This window comes from Oxyura jamaicensis, chromosome Z, assembly GCF_011077185.1.
Source record: "Oxyura jamaicensis isolate SHBP4307 breed ruddy duck chromosome Z, BPBGC_Ojam_1.0, whole genome shotgun sequence".
In the NCBI taxonomy this organism is placed as follows: Eukaryota; Metazoa; Chordata; class Aves; order Anseriformes; family Anatidae; genus Oxyura; species Oxyura jamaicensis.
Genome location: NC_048926.1, coordinates 9187899 through 9205092, shown reverse-complemented (window position 1 = coordinate 9205092; position 17194 = coordinate 9187899). Strand labels below are relative to the sequence as shown.

Sequence of the window (17194 nt, the reverse complement as noted above, 5' to 3'; positions counted from 1 at the left end):
ATTTCAGTGCAGGCAGATACTGTGTTCTTAATGCCTCCCAGCTCACGTCACTGACTCACTTCTGCCTGTGTGCAGAAGAGCTAAGGTACAGGACAGCCCTTGGATTTGGCTTTATAAAGTGTTTTGCTACCCTTCATTGAAAGGGGATGATCAGCTACACAAGGAGGTGATCTCCTGTCCTTTGCTGACAGTGTTCTTCTTTGTGTCTGCAATAAAACTGTCATAGCTGTGCAGGAGTTTCCACCTTCTTAGAAAGTGGTGTTAGGGGCACGTTATGGCTATACTCTGCCTCAGGGTAGGGCAGAGGAAGAGGAAAGGGCAGGAAGAAAGGGGGAAAAGCTGTCTGCGTTTACCTGGTTATGACCGTCAGATGGGGGATGACAGGATATTCTGGAGAGTTGTAAGAGGAGTGGAAAGACTTTGTAAGAAACTTCCTTTGAGGCACTGAGGAGTGATACCAGCATGGCCAAGTTGGCCATCGAGTGCCTGCAGCATCTGATGGGTACTTCATTCCCAGCCTGTTACTTTTCACACCGTAGTTGTATTAAGGAAAACCTTTTTCACCACAAGAAAAGTTGAGCACTGAAAAACTTTTCTCAGGGGGAATGTGTCAACTCCATCCTTGGAGGTTTTCAAAACCTGACTGAATAAAGCTCTGAGCAGCCCAGTCTGATCCAGTGGGTGATCCTGTTTTGAGCACGGCACTGGGCTAAAAACCTCCTGAGGTGCCTTCCAGCCTGAACTATCCTATGATCCCATTCCTGCTTCGACTTCCAGCTATTTTTTTCAGATGTCATATCCTTTCAAAGTCCTATCTCGTTATTCTGCTGGGATCCCAACACAAACACAGTGGGATTTGCAGAGGTTGACTTAGGTAACTTGAGTGTGCTGGCACAGAGCAGTCCTCTTCCATAAACATGAGGTCCACTGGTGAACAAGAGAAGCCCAACTGCTGCTTCGTTTTCACTCTGTTACAAATGGTTTTCTTTCTAAATTGTTGTTATTGCTCTATTCTTTCCCTTTAATCCACCAAACCTCCCCAGTTGTACAGTGATTACATTAAGAATATATTAAAATTAATTTTCTCCTTTGCTTTTACCTCTGACTGACTCCAGTGCACAGACAGGGTAATTTGTTCTTTTACAGATGTATCTCCTGAACGGCTTTTTATCCATGTTTCTCAATGTCGAGCAATCTTTTACTACCAGCAAGCAGCCTGATTTCTTGCACTCACTGTGTCCTAGGAGAACAAGGGCATTCACAAAGGGTAACAATGAAGTATTATGAAGCAGAAACAAATTCAAGATGGTTGTGCAAATTTTCACTTAAGGTGCAGTGCAGGTGACAAGCACCTGCTAATGCAGCTGTAGAACAGTTCCATTACTTAGACCAGTTTGGGCTCTTCTTAGCATTGCTGATGTTTCCAGCAGCCATTGGACAAGGCACTTCAGTCTCAACTTGGCAGAATGATTTTTTTTTTCCACTGTAATTTGTTTTTTTAAGGAGCATTTGCAAGAAGAGATCATGACCCAGAGCCCCATCACACATAGATCCCTACCTGCTGCTTGCCACGAATGATTAAGAGAAAGAAAATAATAATAATAATAATAATAATAATTAAAAAATGGACGAATCCTCCCATTCTATGTTCTTTCCCGTTTATATCCCATGTATTTTCTTCTGCAGAATGAGGGGAGTGTTTTTTAAGCAGAGGAAGTTAAAATTTGTCCTGAAGAATGAGGTCTGTTATTTTGATGACTTAAAAACACTGTTTTGATCTTCTTAGAGGAATTTAGGGCAGGAGTGGAGGCAGTGGGCAGGTAGGTATTCAACACTGCTAAAGGTGCAGAGATTCTCTTGGGAAAAAAATGCATGCTGGTCTGGAGCAAACTGTGATGTATTGCTTACAGCAAAGAAGAAAGAAATTCTCTTTCATGATCTCGGATTCTTTGGAACAAAGAGATGTTTATGAAAAGCTGATTGTGGTATCTAACAAGGTTATAGAATAAGGCTAAAAGTTTTCTAACGCAGGATGTAACAGTAACAGCAAAAGCAGCTTGCAGATGTCATAGACCAGCTCTATTATCCAGAGGCAGACTCACAGAATTGTGCAAAACTAAGCAAAGAATATTGGAGACCTAAAATTGAAAGCTCTTGAGTACATTTCTTGTGGTCCTTCACCTCAACAAATTATTTACTTTTGCTTCCTGAGTACTGGACTCACCACGTAGTCAAGAGGGCTCTTAGCAGCGGTTACCAGAGCTGCTGAAAGTCCGAGTACTCTGGGCTGTGACTTGTGGAGGAGATGGCAGTATGGCAGGTGGAACGAAAGGATAAGTATTGATATCAGGACTTGTACGTGGCCAACATTGAAAAAGCTTTACTTTGGGGCAGTCCTTGAAAACCTGTAGGGCTTGATAAACACGGATACATGCCTCTGCTTATTCAGCAGTGCTGAAGTCACCCCAGGCTGGTGGCCTTGGTCCTCAGAGCTTCCAGAGGCAGGGAGCGCTCCATGGGAGCTAGGCCTAGGCGCTGACTTGTGCCTTCTTCCTTTGGCCCCACAGTGTTGTGAGACATTTTGAAGGCACCAAAGCCTGCTCTGATACAGAATGTTAGGGGGATCGTTTCAGCTGGCTGATTCCAGTTGTAATTTTTGACTTCACTTGGAGGCTGTTAGAAGTAACCGGTAAGCACAAGCTCTCTCAGGATGGTGTCGTGCCAGGTCCCCAGCACCTTGCTCTGTCACCACTAGACGTCTGCTGACTGTCCTGAGATCTATGCAGACGACCAGATTATGGAGCCAGCGGTGAACCCTAAGTAGGATTTTCCACAAGGTCAACCAAATAAAGCAAGGTGCATTTAACTCTTGAAGTAAAGTAAGAAAGCTGTACAGTCACTGAGGCCTTTCCAGTGCACCAAGTGTGGTAGATTTTAACCCCCAAGTTTTCCTGTCTGTGATTCTGGAATTTTTACTCCCAAAGAGCAAAATTTCATTATTGGCTTTCAAAAAATAAATCTGACACTGCTGCCCCACTACAGAGAACCAGCCCAGAGCAGCAGGACCCACACTGCCACAAAGCACCTGCACCAGCACAGAAACAACAGAGGTCCTTTGCCAGGTTCCTAATTAATCCAGTTCACCATCTTACAGCTTCAAATTCATTTAATTTACAGAAGAAAAACCTTTCTGCCCCCAGTTTTTGATCCCATCCTCTCCAGAGGGACGTGGAAGAGTGGAGGCTCTCTGTGCCTTTCCCACCCGAGGCTGCTGCAGAGGTGATGCTGTCAGAGCTGCTCGGACAGCTTCGTCAGCGTGCTCAGGAGACGAGATGCTGCTTGCTCTCCCTTACATGTTACTGGCCCCTGTAGAGCTGGTAGGAGGAAGCCTTGTTCCTGTCATTGGCCCGAGCTGGTGTGACTTAAGGCGCCTGGGGAACAGATGCAGAGGACGCAAAAATGCCAGCTTGAGTTGTTTTTCTGTCTCTTCTGTTTTTGTCCTTACGTGCTCCAAGTCAGGGCGCGTCTCTCCCACGCAGCTGGCTTTGCTGGGTTATGTGTTGGTGATCAGAAAATGCACACGCTGGCCAGGGAGAGACTCTTGAAAACAGGTTGGCACAACACACTGCCCCCAGATTTTTGCTTAAGTGCTATCCCTGGAAAGGACAAGGCTGCCAGTTCAATGGCTTCATCCACATCTCTGCTGGTGCTGACCCGAGAGAAGTTGAAGGTTTTTATTCCCTGAAGCATGGTGTCGCCCTTCTGATCACCTCGCAAGTGCAGCTGTTAGCAGCCACAAAGGCTCGCTGAAAGCAGAGAGTGTTTTCTGCCACCCTTTCCCTCTACTCACAGCTTTTCCCCATCCTCCTTGAGCACTGCGCATGCCAGAATGAGTGGGGCGGAGAGACTGTCAGGAAATCTGAGCATTACAGCTATTTCTGTTTGGGTCTTGGCAAAAGCCAGGCTCTTTCCAGCATCTTGTGTGTGAGAAGGAGATTCTAAGCTTGAGAGCTATCGAACAGGTTGTGGGTGTGGGTGTGTGTGTACACCATGGCTGCTTCCTCCTCCCTGCACTCGCCTGAACTTTTTGCCTGGTGGGAACTGGTTCCTTTCCCCACCCACCCGTCTGTGCATTCAGAGAGTTTCTGATGTCGTTTCACACTGAAGTTGTCTGCAGGACAGCCAGTGATCTCCCATCACCCCTACTTTCTGTCCTCGGGGTAATTTGAGATGCAGTGTGACTTCGAGCTGCTGAACCTTCCATAGAGGGAAATAATGAGACAAAAAAGACGGCAACTGCTGCTTACCCTGCACAAGTTGGTTGGCAGTGGAGATCTGTGTTCTCGATTCAAAACAGATTATGAACAGGCAGATTCGTTTCTTTAAAAAATGCATACCAAAAAGAAAAACAAAACAGCCTTGTGTTTTTGCGAAGGCTTTCTGAAACACCACCATGACTTAAGACAGCTCCTCACATCTGCTCTAAATTGCAGTCTGTAGCTTTGTTTCTTGCACATCCTGCTGCCGAATCCCCTTCCCTCTCCTTCACCCCTTCCTGTCTACCTGGCAGCACCGCCTGGCTGAAGGGCAGACAGGTCATTTTTAAAAAGTCCTTTGAAAGGGACTGGAATTAACACAGACTGGTGAAGTTGAGTGTTTTTGTCAGGGAAAAAAAAAAAAAAAAAAAAGCTGACCCTCCTTGCTCCACTTTTTCATCATTAGCTTCAACCCACTTTTGCTGTGTTTAAGAATCTGTGTGTAGAAGTTAAAGCCTGTTGTAAATCTTAATTATTGAAAGATAATTCAAACTGAAGTTGGAACCAGGAGGAGCTGTACATCACTGAAACACCTACCATTTCAGCTGCCTGTACTGCTTAAGCGCATTCTGTTTTCTGTCTTAATTTCCTCAGGCATGGAACTATGTCTTATATACACACTCTAGTCCCTTAGTGCTACTGCAGTAAAATCTCTCTTGCTGAGACCCTAAGGCTGTTTCTCTCCTTTCTTCTACTCTTACAACTCTTCTGTTCCTTTTATCCCAGCTCCAACTCTGGTCAGGCAGCCAAACGTTTAACTATACAGCAATAAACCTCGCGCTTGTATGCAGTAGGAGATTTTAGCTCACAGAAATGTATTTGCCAAGTGAAGATGAATATGCACACACCATGGCCCAGCACAAACCTGACCCACGCATGCAATGAGCGCAGAAATTACAATAATCCCCATATTGCTTTTGTTTGCCTCCTCCCCTTTGTCTTAGAAATGCTGTAGAAAATCCTTAGCTAATGGTCCTTTGATAAGCAAATCCGAGCTCGTATTTTTCCTCCCCTCGGTGAGTACAGCTGCCCATCATGGAGGGAGGTAGAGATGTCAGCCTGCCACCGTTTCTGCCTCACTGGGTCACTGAGGAGAGCGGGTCGGTGGCAGGGGCTCCGCAGCTGCAGCCAGGGAAAAAATCTCGTTTAGTGTCACAGCGGAGAGAGCAGGCAGCTGGGGGGCAGAGGCAGAAACCTCCCTTGCCGGCTGTTAGGGGGAGGCAGATGCTCCAACCAATCGATGGGATCACATCAGGCCTTTCAGTGTGGCAAGGCAGAAAAGTCTCACTCTTTTCAGTAGGATTAGGAACACACAGAGCTCTGAAACACAGGGTCTGACACTCAGAGCCTGGTTTGTACCTGCCTCCCCTTCACCCAGCCTCCCTTTTACAGCCCCCAGCAAGCAGTGTGAAACCTCGCTCATGCCAGCAGTGCTGTAGCACTCTGTGGCTGTGGATGACAGCTGCACCAGGGTGGCCAGCAGAGTGACATGGGGATGGCACTGCCATACCACAGCCCTGGATGGGCTTGACGTCAGAGTTTTATATTAAGAACTGTCCTCATCTCCACCTATACATTGCTGTTATTTCCAGCGTGAGCCCCTTTGAACTCTTCCTGCAGGCAGAGCTGCCGCTCCTCAGATGGCCTCAGCTCAGTGGTGCACGCACCTGATGGCCAGGCTCTGTGTTTTGGGAAGACGTCTCTAACTCCCCAGCCCTGCAGCACTCAGAGCAGCTGCAGCTGGCAGTCTTGGGCCCAGAAAGCCCCTTTTGGCTTGTCTTTCAAGCCCTTTTCTCAGGGGTTTCAGCAGGGATGTATTTTCTCTGGCCAGTCCTGTTTCCTTCTGTCTCTTGAGGCAGCTTCCAGACCCTCAGCCTTTCTCCTCATCCTGGACACTAAGCAGCATGAAATAGTTGACAACAGCAGTCTGCCAACCCCTCCATCATCCTCTGTTAACCAATGCTGCCACATTGCAGCCATTCCTGCTAAAAGAGACAGGAGATGCCTTGAGGATGGGAAAAGGGTTAATCGTTTGTAATAGTTTGGGACAAATCCCCATGCCCAGCTCTGATTTCTCTGCCAAAGCAGGGTTGTGGCTGGAAGAGGAGCGTGGAGGCATGCTGCCCCCTCTGTCAGAGCACCCTACAGGGGTGTGAGGGATCACAGCACTGGCTGGCCCCATCCTTCAGAGCACGTGGCAGAGGGCATAAAGCCAGGGAAGAAGCCATGAGCTTTCTCTGAGCCCTCTGCAAGGAGGAAGAGAAAAGCAGCTCCTGCTCATCCGTTGGGCTGGGCCAGCCACCTGAATTCAGAGGAAAGCTATGTGGATATATAAAAGCCTGGCTTGGTTTTTTGAAACTGCACATGTGAGGTCAGTGGCTGCCCTAGATAAACTGTGCCTGCTTCTCTCCACGCCACCCGGTGAGACATCAAAAGAGAGGGCCCGGAGCCTTTTAGCTGTACACCCAGTACAACGACCAGGCTGCTGTGCTGAGCTGTCCCCATGGGCCACCATGCCCCAGTGATCCGGGAGCAGCCCCATGTGCTACCCAGCTTGTGCAGGTACTCCTGCTGCAGAAGAAGCGTGGCAGTGTGCCGCACATGGGGCTCGCGCAGACATCCCATCCCCACCCTGCTCCAAGAGGGAGCATATTAAATTAGAGGCCAGCATCCCTCTGAAATAGAACTCCTGCCAACCTAATTAACAAAAGCTTAATCAGCAGATTGGTTAATCATAAACTTATTAAATAACTAATTGAGCTCTAAGGCTCTTTGTCAAATTTCCAGACAATGGAAGTCTCACTAAGGGAGAGATCAGGTCAGTAATCCGGCTAAGGGAGCGGGTTTGCTGTGCAGGGGGGCTCTCCAGCAGAGCTGCTGCTGTTCCAAACAGTCAGGACTCGGGCTGACAAACTGAATAGCAGGAAGAGCCACCCCGGGTTGTACGTATCCTGTTCTCCCACAAAGATTCACAGTAAACAGGCAGTTCATCTAGTGAAACAATGCCGGAAAGTCCTCATCTAGCAAGGAGGATATTTGTAGGGTGGCATGCTAAGTTCGTAACACTCTCCCTTTCCCAGGGAAGAAAACAATAGGTACCCTACTGCAGAGCAGGCATTTGTCAACCGTGATGGAGTGAGGAGTACCCATCCATTCAGTGTGTCAACCAGACCCTTGCCTTACTCTTTTTAATTTTGTTAGGTAGAAAATGTATACTTTTGTTTGAAATACCTAGGGTTGCAGAAACCCGGTGCAGCAAATGATAAAACAGAGTGGATCAAATATTTGACATTTTGCTGCTAAATCAAGGCCAGAAACACAACTGGGACTGTCAGCTGCCGTCCAGTCCTAGGAACAGAAAAAATCCAAAGTTTTTTTCCAAGCACGATGCTGGAGTCAGTGAGCTGAGAGCCCCTTCCAAGCCTGCATACTGCCTGGGGCATTAGCACTTCTGTCCTCATTTGTTTTGTTTTCTGGATGGGAACCCAACAAGTCATTCCAACCCGTGGTATCTGCCAGGCAGTGAAAGCTTTCCCAATTACAACATAGTAGAAATAAATTCAATCTGTAGTTTATATAGGCTATAAAACACATGCTCCCTACCATAGACCAGTCATTTAGTGTGTATTTTAGACTCACACAAGCATGGAAACTTGATTAAGTGTATATGCAGTTCAAGCCTCCTTATGTCAAGCTCTGTTCAAGTGTTTTTATATAAATTTGCACTGTACGATGATCTCTGTAACTGCAGACCATGAGTATTCAGCTAAGCAAATTTGTACTGTCTGTGTGTTACTCTCCTAAATACACAACTCACTTATGGCATGCATCAGTGACCTTAATGCTTCTTCGCAGAACTTCAGGACCATAACAAATGTGATGTGGGCACTAAGATTGACTCCGTTTCTCTGGTAGATTATTGCTGTGCCTTTAGCATAAGTGATGCTTTAAATGAAGGCAGCTATTACCAATAAGAATTAAATTGCATTTAATAGACTACTTTTTTATTATTTATTTTTTTTATCTAATATACCGAGCAGCAGACTCGGAACAAGCAAATGACTTTGTCTTAAACCTGTATTCAACTGAGTAGAAATAATGTTGAAGGGTCCATTTGCACAAGTCCTTCCGGATGAAATAACTTAATTTTCTCTGTCCCTTTAAAATATGTAAAGGGAGAGATTATATGGATTATATTTTGCAGAGTTCACTTTATAAACTGAAACTTTTTAGCTGGGCTTGTCAGGTTGCAAGCACTTCCCCAGATTTCTTATGTTTGTTTTTTTGGCTGGTAGGAGAAATATTCTTTGAAAAATAGTTGAAAATACAAAAAAAAAAAAAAAATATCTTCCTGAAGGTAAATATGAAAGAAGAAAAAAATACATTTAAATAAAACTGATGCTGTTCATACATTCCAGTTTTGACAGTGATGGATGAAATCTTTATATTCGGTATTTTGCAGCCATTAGGAATAAAAGTCTCAATCTTTAATAAGTGAAAAAGCACAAGCTGAATCACAACAAAATGCCCTTGTGAGCTGGGAGCTGCGACAACAGATGCATTTGAAATCAGCCCAGATAGATGTTGAAAGCTGAAGAGAGATCAGTTGCTGCCTGCTGCTACCTAGTGACAACCTGTCTGAATAAGATGGCTGCAGAGACAGAGCAGGGAGAGGACAGGGAGCCAGGAGTCCCCATCTTCTGCTTCCCCACTGCCACAGATGCTTTACGTGGCTTGAAGGTAAAGCAGTTAAATAGTTTCTCCCATCAGTAAAACATAGCTTACTGCTTCAGAAAGGTGATTCATGATTATAACGTGCCATGAAGAGGTAAAATGGGCTGTGTTCAAAACAGTAAATTATTTCCCTCATGTTTACAGCCATACGGTTTTCTTTGCTAGATAGCTAGCTGCACTGGATACCCAGCTCTCCTTCATGTCAGAGCCCAATAGTGGATATAAACAGAGAAGTCATTCTTTCCTATAATCACATGAAGGTCAGATAAATGAGCTTTGGGGCTGGGACAGAGTATCTAGGGTACGGGGGCGTGCTGTTGGAACATAAAGCCAATTTGTGAGACGCTTCTGGTGGGAGTGGATTCTAGCTTTGGAGGACTGGAGCAGTCATTTACCTATCCTCTGTGCTAAGGAAAAGCGCGGCACTTAGTTTAGTGTGTGTTTGCTGAAGGGAAATACAAAAAGTAACATCAGCCTGGCCACACAGAAACCTCTCCAACTTGTGGAGGCTGCCCTTCAGCAGAGCATTCCCCAGGAGTTAGCCCCGCATTGCTGTGCAGGCAGTGCACTGACTGCTTGTTGTAGGAGCTTCCGTGTTAAAAGTTAAGAGCTGCATCCTCAGAAAAGAGACACAGATGTTGTCTCTGTACTGTACTGCATACCACTTCTGTCTCTTGTCAGGCCTTCAGGGGAGCTTAAAACCACTGCCTGGCAGGGTTTGTGCAAGCCCTCCCTCATGCCAAAGGGACAGAGCAGTAGCCAGAGCAGCAAAACAGAAGGAAATGCAGATACTTTGGTGCTTAAAACCTGGTCCAGGAGGGACCTTGGAGGACAGAATTTTATGCCTGCCTTTGTTGAGAGTTCTCACTATTAGACATAGCTTGCTAATCTCCCCAAGTTTGGCTGGGTCAGCAAGATCGAGGTGCTTTGGGTAAAAATATTGTCTTGCACAACTTTCCCAAGATGGGAGCTGGATGACTTAGCTGTCTGACTTACGTGAAGAGTCTTTTCTGAAGCTGGGTGAAACAATCCCAATTCAGACAGCCTGTTCTGCGTAATCAGTGCCAGCACTTAGCACATACCAGCTTTAAACCATATTCCTTATGTTCAGAGCAGCGGGCTGGCCACAGAGAGACCCTTTTCATTTCTGCTCCCCCTATTTAGTAAAAATCACTTTTCTTTTGCATTTCTTTCTGGTTCAGGGAGACTCAGCCACAGCCCTGCTATTGCCACCCGCATGGTCACACACACACACTCCAACTCTCCCCAGGGAGCACAGCCCACATCGGCACCAGCATAGCCACAGCACACAGCATTCATCTACCTCCCTTTCTATACAGCGTGCAGGCAAAGCCCCTATTGAAGTGCACCCTGAAAGCTCTCCAAGGAGTGACACAGTCCCAGCTGCCAAACATTCTGTGTCAGAGGTGAAAGTTTGGGATGGTTTCGGTGTTAAGTAGATGCATGCCGACGTCCCAGGGCTGAAAGATGCTGAGCTGGGCTCAGGGCTTAGGCTCCAAGTGGGAGTTGAAGTCAGCATTTTGTTCATTCTCCCTCCGTTTGTTCATGACTCTGTTGATCATTCAGCGGGATGTGAACGGACAGATTAATTTTATTTACTGTGCAATTTAAATTCTCGGCTTGCTTGAGAAGGTGGAATTCATCAGGGAGTCGCTGCAGTCCTCAGCCTCTGAAATGGTCTTGGCTGACAGTGGGGGACAGAGGAGCAAATACATCCCAAAATCTCATTTCATAGGTCTTGAAGGTGGAAAAATACAACTCTGTCATGCTGGATTACTTTCTCTTTGTCTTCCCACTGCATCAAATCCCATGGACCCACACTGCACAGTCCCCAGGAAGCTCCGTCTCCTCCCACCTAGGCAGGTTCACAGCAGTTGAGGTGGTGAGGTTCAGCTAGCAGCTCTCAGCAAAGACAGGAGCAGGCAGTGCCTGCCTGCTTCCAACCCACAGTGCTACGGAAGCAGATCAGCTTCACCTGTCCCCAAACAGCATTTGTGCTGATCAGGCTGCCTCAGATGAGGGGGATACCCCTGCACTGTGGCAGTGAGACACTACGGCATCCTAAGCCACTCTCAGCCCAAGCTGCCTGACCTTTGCCAGAGTCAGTATCTTAAGACAAATGGGAAGCGTGGATCTGGGGATACAGACCCTCCAAATAGATGTTCAGCACAGCACGAGCTGATGCTCGCCAAATTCCTGGGTGGTCTGCTTTGCCTGATACTGCAGAAGGAGCAGTTCTGCAGGAGCAAAATGTATACTATTTTTTACCATTTCTGGTTAGGATAGACTGTAGACAAAAGCAGTGTCACACATAGCAATGTGTACCAAGGAAGCTGCTCAGAATTCCATTTAAAAAAAAAAAAAAAAGGAAAATGTAATTAAAATTGATTATGATTTTGTTAAATACTGAATCCAGAGGAATGATTGTAAGGATTTATTCGGCTCTGTTGTTTTACGTAGACACATTCATGTAAGTCCATTCTGCTTCACATGCTCCATTACTATCTTCCCTTGTCACAAAGGAACCAGGCACATCCAGCCAGTTGAACAAGTAACAATTCTGCATCGCACCTCCTGCTGTTCAGAGGTGTGTAGGGGTGCTGAAAGGATTCTGGATCCTTTCCACATACACACACACACACACTCATACACGTGTGTGTCACTCCACACTTTCCTTTTCCAACACAATGTCCAGGATTAGTTCAGGTGGAAGTGGTGCAGCCACAATCCTCAGCACATCAGGCTGAACGCACAACTCTCGGTGCTCACTGAGCTCTCCACTGAAACTGAAGTTTGCTCCACTTGAGCGTGGAGCCAGGTAGATTACCCAACGCAGCAACCCTACTAATGATCAGAGATGGCCTTCAGACTCCTAATTGAGCATACTTATTAATGTTAAAGGCACACAGCGGCTGCTTCATACCATCCCAGCTTCCTCTGTTCTGTTGTGCACAGGAAGCACCTGTCTGGAAAATCAGTGAAAAGCCAGCAGTAACTCAGACTTGGGTGAAGCTGTCTCACCCCCATCTCTGCCAGCCCTGCTGGAATTGCTTGCCTGTTGGCTCTGCATCACATCTGTGCTTACAGTATGCTCAGTCACCCATAACCGACCGCTGCATGGGAAGGGGATAACAAACCACATGGGTGTGAATATTTCACTAGGCACAATGATAAAAAGTATAACAGCCAAGTGAAATGAAAGCTGAACAACTCATTTCAAATACTTGCAAATGCCACGTTAAGAGCATTGTTGGAGCTCTGCTATTATAATGCCCTTTTACTGCCAACAGTTAGCAATTTCTCTGAAATAGCTGGAGAACAGCCTTGTTTCATTCTGGTTCCCCAATCTCCAAGTCTCTGTCATTCACCTTGTTTCTCTGCCTTATTAGCTTTTTACTGATCATCAAACAGCCAACTCAGCAGGCACGAAATAACTGGTGCCTGGGAATCACAGTCTTACGTTCCTTCATTTGTTCTTGTGTGTCCCATTTTCTCTGTGTTTGGCACCAGTGTCTGTTAACAACTCTTCCTCATTCTCCCAGTGCCTGAAAGTTGCCCAGAATTAGGTGGTTTTGTAGGGTTGACACTGATTTTCCATCAGGCTGTGTTGCCTTCCTGGAAGTTTGTTTGCTGGAACGCCACGGGCAGCACAGGCAGTCCCAGACACGGAGAGCCTTTGCATAGCCAGTGACAGAAGCTGCCATGGGCAGAAGACAAAATAAGCCTATCCTCTGTGGTGGGACCATGCCCCTCGTGTCTCAGGCTGTGCCCTTGAGGCTTTTAGGGAGATGAGCAGGAACATAGGTGGCCTTTAAGTCCAAAGGGAAATAACTTGACTACCATACCAGAGAGCCTGAGATACTCAGAAGGAAAGAGCACCTTTGTTTTTCATGCAGCCCTAACCTTGAGAATTGCCCAAGGGCTTGGTTCCCAGCTTTCACACAAGGGTTAGCACAGTTGGGTCACTGGAGGATGGTGGTGTTGGGATTCATGCTCATTTGGGTCTAACGACAGCCAGTATGGGGCAGCCTGTAAAGAAAAACACTGTTTACTTTTCAAGACTAGGCTGTTTTTTCTTCTCCCACCTTCGCTTTACCATGCTGCTACGTGCATTTGATTGCAGCTTCTGTGATAACTTATTTGTGAATTTACAGGTTTTTTATAAACATGTTGGACCCTGACAGTAACATCATCAGAACTGCCTAAGTCGATCACATTTCTAAAACAAACTTGGATATTTAGCATGTGGAGCTCTAGCCTTAAAACAAACATCTGGGAGCTAAAACTAAATGAGGTGAAAACCTGGGAAAGAGCTCGCTACCTGTAAATGGGGTTCACCAACTTCACCTGCTATGCCAGGAGGAAGCACCAAGCAGAAAGTGGGCACTGAAAGCCCACCATTCTCATGGATCCAGTGGTTGGTGCGCAAGGCTGCCCAGAATTACTTCAGGTGACCGGAACCCAAACAGCTCCTTTGGGTGGTGGTGGTGGAAATAGCAGCTCTTCATAACACTTATAAGACGTGGCTAGCTCGTTTCCTTGCCTCCAAGCCTGAAGTGACTCATCTACATCTCCATCACCTTCCAAAAGCTTGGCCTGTCGCCCCAGGGCTGGATAGACCTCCTGTTTTCCCTCCTGTCTTTTGTTTTTTGGCCACCAGGGACGCAAGGTTCATAGCATGCAAGAGGGAGCTGAACTGTTGATTTATGATTAATAAATTTGTCTGGGGACACAGGCATGGATGTGACAATGAAACTGTATTCCTGCAGTTCTATTGCTTTGGGAATATTCACTTCAAGCCTCTAAGTAAGTGAAAGAAGGAGTTAAATAGGACATGTCTTATCATTCAGCCTCACACATTGAATTATCACTTAGTAAGAGCAGAGAAGTAGTCATGGGGAGACCTCCTGAAAGAAGAAGACACTTAGCTGAAGCCCATATTCATCAACTGAATGAGTAATCCGAATTGGAAAACAGCATTAGTGCTTGTAGTGAGTAATCAATAGGAATCAGAGAGCACCAGTACATTTAAAAGGCTCAGGCAAGCCTGAACTGTCTTGACAGAAAATGAAATCTGTAACCTTGTTTCTGAGTTATGTGCTTTTCGTGAATTATACAGCATCTTGAAGTATTGGCAACTTGTTTTAGCACTGCATATTTGTGGCCAGCCACTAGAGCTCCTGGTGTAGATGGGTGGGATCTGTTTTGTATTTAGGGCTGTAAACCTTTGCCTCCATAAAACCCCACTTTATCCCACTATGTTTGAATAGCACCATTCACGTGGCCTGCAAAATACCAGCCTTTTTTTTTTTTTTCTGGAGACAAAGATAACCACAGCATTTGCAAGTTCCAGTCATGAGAAATTACTGTGATTTAAGGTTTTGACTTCGATACTCTATCAGTCTCTTTGTTGCCCATGCCAAAGAGAGTTATAGGTCTGGTCCTTCCCCTGCCAACTTCAATGAGCTTTTATTTACCTCTGCTGTCAGCAGGAGCAGCGCTGGGCATGGTTTGTATGAGTATATACCCTTCTCCGCAGGTTCCTCAGCCACACACATTACCACAGTATCTAGGCATCTCTGCTGCTTGTTTGTCCGTCAGAAAAGGGAGCCTTGGACACATCTCCTTGCTGTCTCCCCTGTGGTAAGGATACAGTCGGCCTGCCTCGCACTTGCACACCCGTGTAGGCGCACAGCTTTCCCACAACAAGCAAGAGGTGCTTTTCTCTCCAAGGGGAATAAAATCTGCAAGAGAAAAATATATCAGCACATTTCACACACCCCCTGGGAAGCAGAAGCAAAACGAATGCACTATTCAGGTTCCCCAGCCAGCAGTCTGGTAAACCCCTATTATTTAGGCATGACACAAAAGTAGTTTCCAACATTTTCTCACACTCTGGAGAATGTTTTTAACCAGGCCTTTCCTGCCTTGCTGGTCTCACTCCACTTTTCCCTACCAGACTTGCCTGGCATCACAGGATGACTTTGGGGCAGTTAGCTTAGCTTTTGTGGCCAATTGCTAACTCAACCCAACTGGTTTTCCAAAAGAAGGAAAGACTTTGAATCAGAAAATTGACTATCAGTTTATATGACAGCCCATCATAGATGGTCTCCTGTGACTCCTATCCTGGAGGCAGGGAAGATTTAATACTGCAAAAATGCTGCACTCCTGCAGAAGGCTTAGCTTATGGACCTGAACTCTGGTTATGATCCTGTGGTGAGAAGTTATTAAGAAGAGAAATAGCCTCTCCTAAATGAGAAGCTAATTTTAATCCCCTCTTGCAATGAATTCGCAAAGAAAGCCTCACGTACTGTCAGAGGTTTAAGGTACATTTCAGCAGCAAATAGAACATGCTCTGAAAATTAAGCAAACGATATCCTGTTTAAAAATACAGCTGCACAACATGCAGCTTTTTTAGTTTACTTAAATAAAGAAATAAAGCTCGCAAGATTCAGTGTGAGATAAAAGAGGAAGACACACTGGGGACATCACCAGCTGTCAGGAGGAGAAGAAGGGGAGGCAGCAACATATTCTGCTGTGGGGTATGTTAGTCCATTGAGTTGCCAGCCAGGGAAGTGGTAATAACTCAGGCATGGTGTCAAGCTAGGCCGGACTAACGCTAAATGATGGTGCTGCATTGATGGAGGCTCTTTTCTGTCCCAGCTGTGCCCCTCGGTGGCAGCCTGAATAGGAGAAGATGTAAAAGGATAAATTCCCTTGCCCAGCATACAGTGCAGTCTCAGAGCCCATAGCTGCACAGAGGCAGGGGCTCTGCCCTTCCTCAGCCCCAGAGGGACAGTCCCGGCCTGCATCCAGAAGCTCCATGGCCATCGTAGTGTGGCCTGGTCAGCCGGCTGCTGCGAGGCAGGGCATATGAGATTTAGCCCCTAAGGACCTTGGAGGCAATGGGACACAGCTCCTCCAGCCTCTGCTGTGTCTGCCTGGGAGATGGAGTGGTCACGTCCTGTGCTATTAATTCCGCCATGCCTTTTGCTGCTGTCAGGTCTGGGTTTCTGTAGCTGTATGGTGACCTGCCAGGCTGTTGCCTTAATTCTGCTTTTCCCCTTTGTATCCCACATGCAGAGAAGCAGAGGGAGCTGGCTCGGAAGGGCTCCCTGAAGAACGGCAACATGGGCAGCCCAGTTAATCAGCAGCCCAAGAAGAACAACGTGATGGCACGGACAAGGTAAAGGACTGGAAAACTCAGCTGTGCTCTAAGCTGCAATCCCTAATGGCCTTAAGATGGGCAAGGACGACGTTCATTACCATTCCCCTACTGCCAAACACACAGCAGGAGCGGTGATGGCCCTTCCCAAACCCTGTGCTGTGTTGCATCCTGTCCCCTGGAGGGACGCGGGGACAGCTGGTCCCAGGACCAGTGACAATACAGCCTGCAGGAGGCTGAGGGAGCCCGGCCTAGAGAGCCGCTTTTACCTGGGCAGGCATTTATAGATAGGACAATGGGAAATAGTTTTAAACTAAACGGGGAGAATTTAGATGAGATGTTTACCATAAGGATGGTGAGGCCCTGTCCCAGGCTGCCCAGAGAAGCTGTGGCTGCCCCATCCCTGGCAGTGCCCAAGGCCAGGCTGGATGGGGCTTTGGGCAGCCTGGGCTGGTGGGAGGTGTCCCTGCCCATGGCAGGGGGGTGGGACTGGGTGGTCTATAAGGTCCCTTCCAACCCAACCCATTCTGTGATTCTTTGATTCTATGAAAATCAGGGGTTTTATATGTTTATCTTGAATGCTCTGGGCATCCTCATGTAACATTGTAATCCTACCAGTGGGAGAGCGTACAGTGCTGCGCCATGTAACAGCAAACTCTTAGAGCTTAGTTCTGACTTAGCTGCTTTTATCCCAGTAGTTCCCGTACTTCTTTTTGAAAATGCCCTCTTCCCCATACTGATTAACTTAATGAAGACTTGTGTATAATTAATCTCTGTGTGCTTTGCTATGCATCTCCTCCACACTGAACAGCATGGTCATACTTTGCTGGGTCTGCTTTGGCTCATCTCTGCATGACAGTATTAGACAGCGCTACAAACCTCTGGAAACAAAGAAGTTCTTACCTGAATACTTTCTTTCAGAGTATTTCTGTGTTTTTTTTTTTTTTTTTTTTTTTTT

At 46.5% G+C, this 17194-nt stretch overlaps 1 protein-coding gene across 2 annotated transcripts in view; it reads left to right on the top strand.

The window, feature by feature from the left end:
* FAM219A (family with sequence similarity 219 member A) overlaps positions 1 to 17194 on the top strand; it is a 98084-nt gene that overhangs the window by 66367 nt on the left and 14523 nt on the right. For both annotated transcript variants that reach the window (XM_035309118.1, XM_035309117.1), the window contains exon 3: positions 16155 to 16257. In XM_035309118.1, the coding sequence (XP_035165009.1) occupies positions 16155 to 16257 (103 nt within the window). The remainder of the gene's footprint in view (positions 1 to 16154; positions 16258 to 17194) is intronic.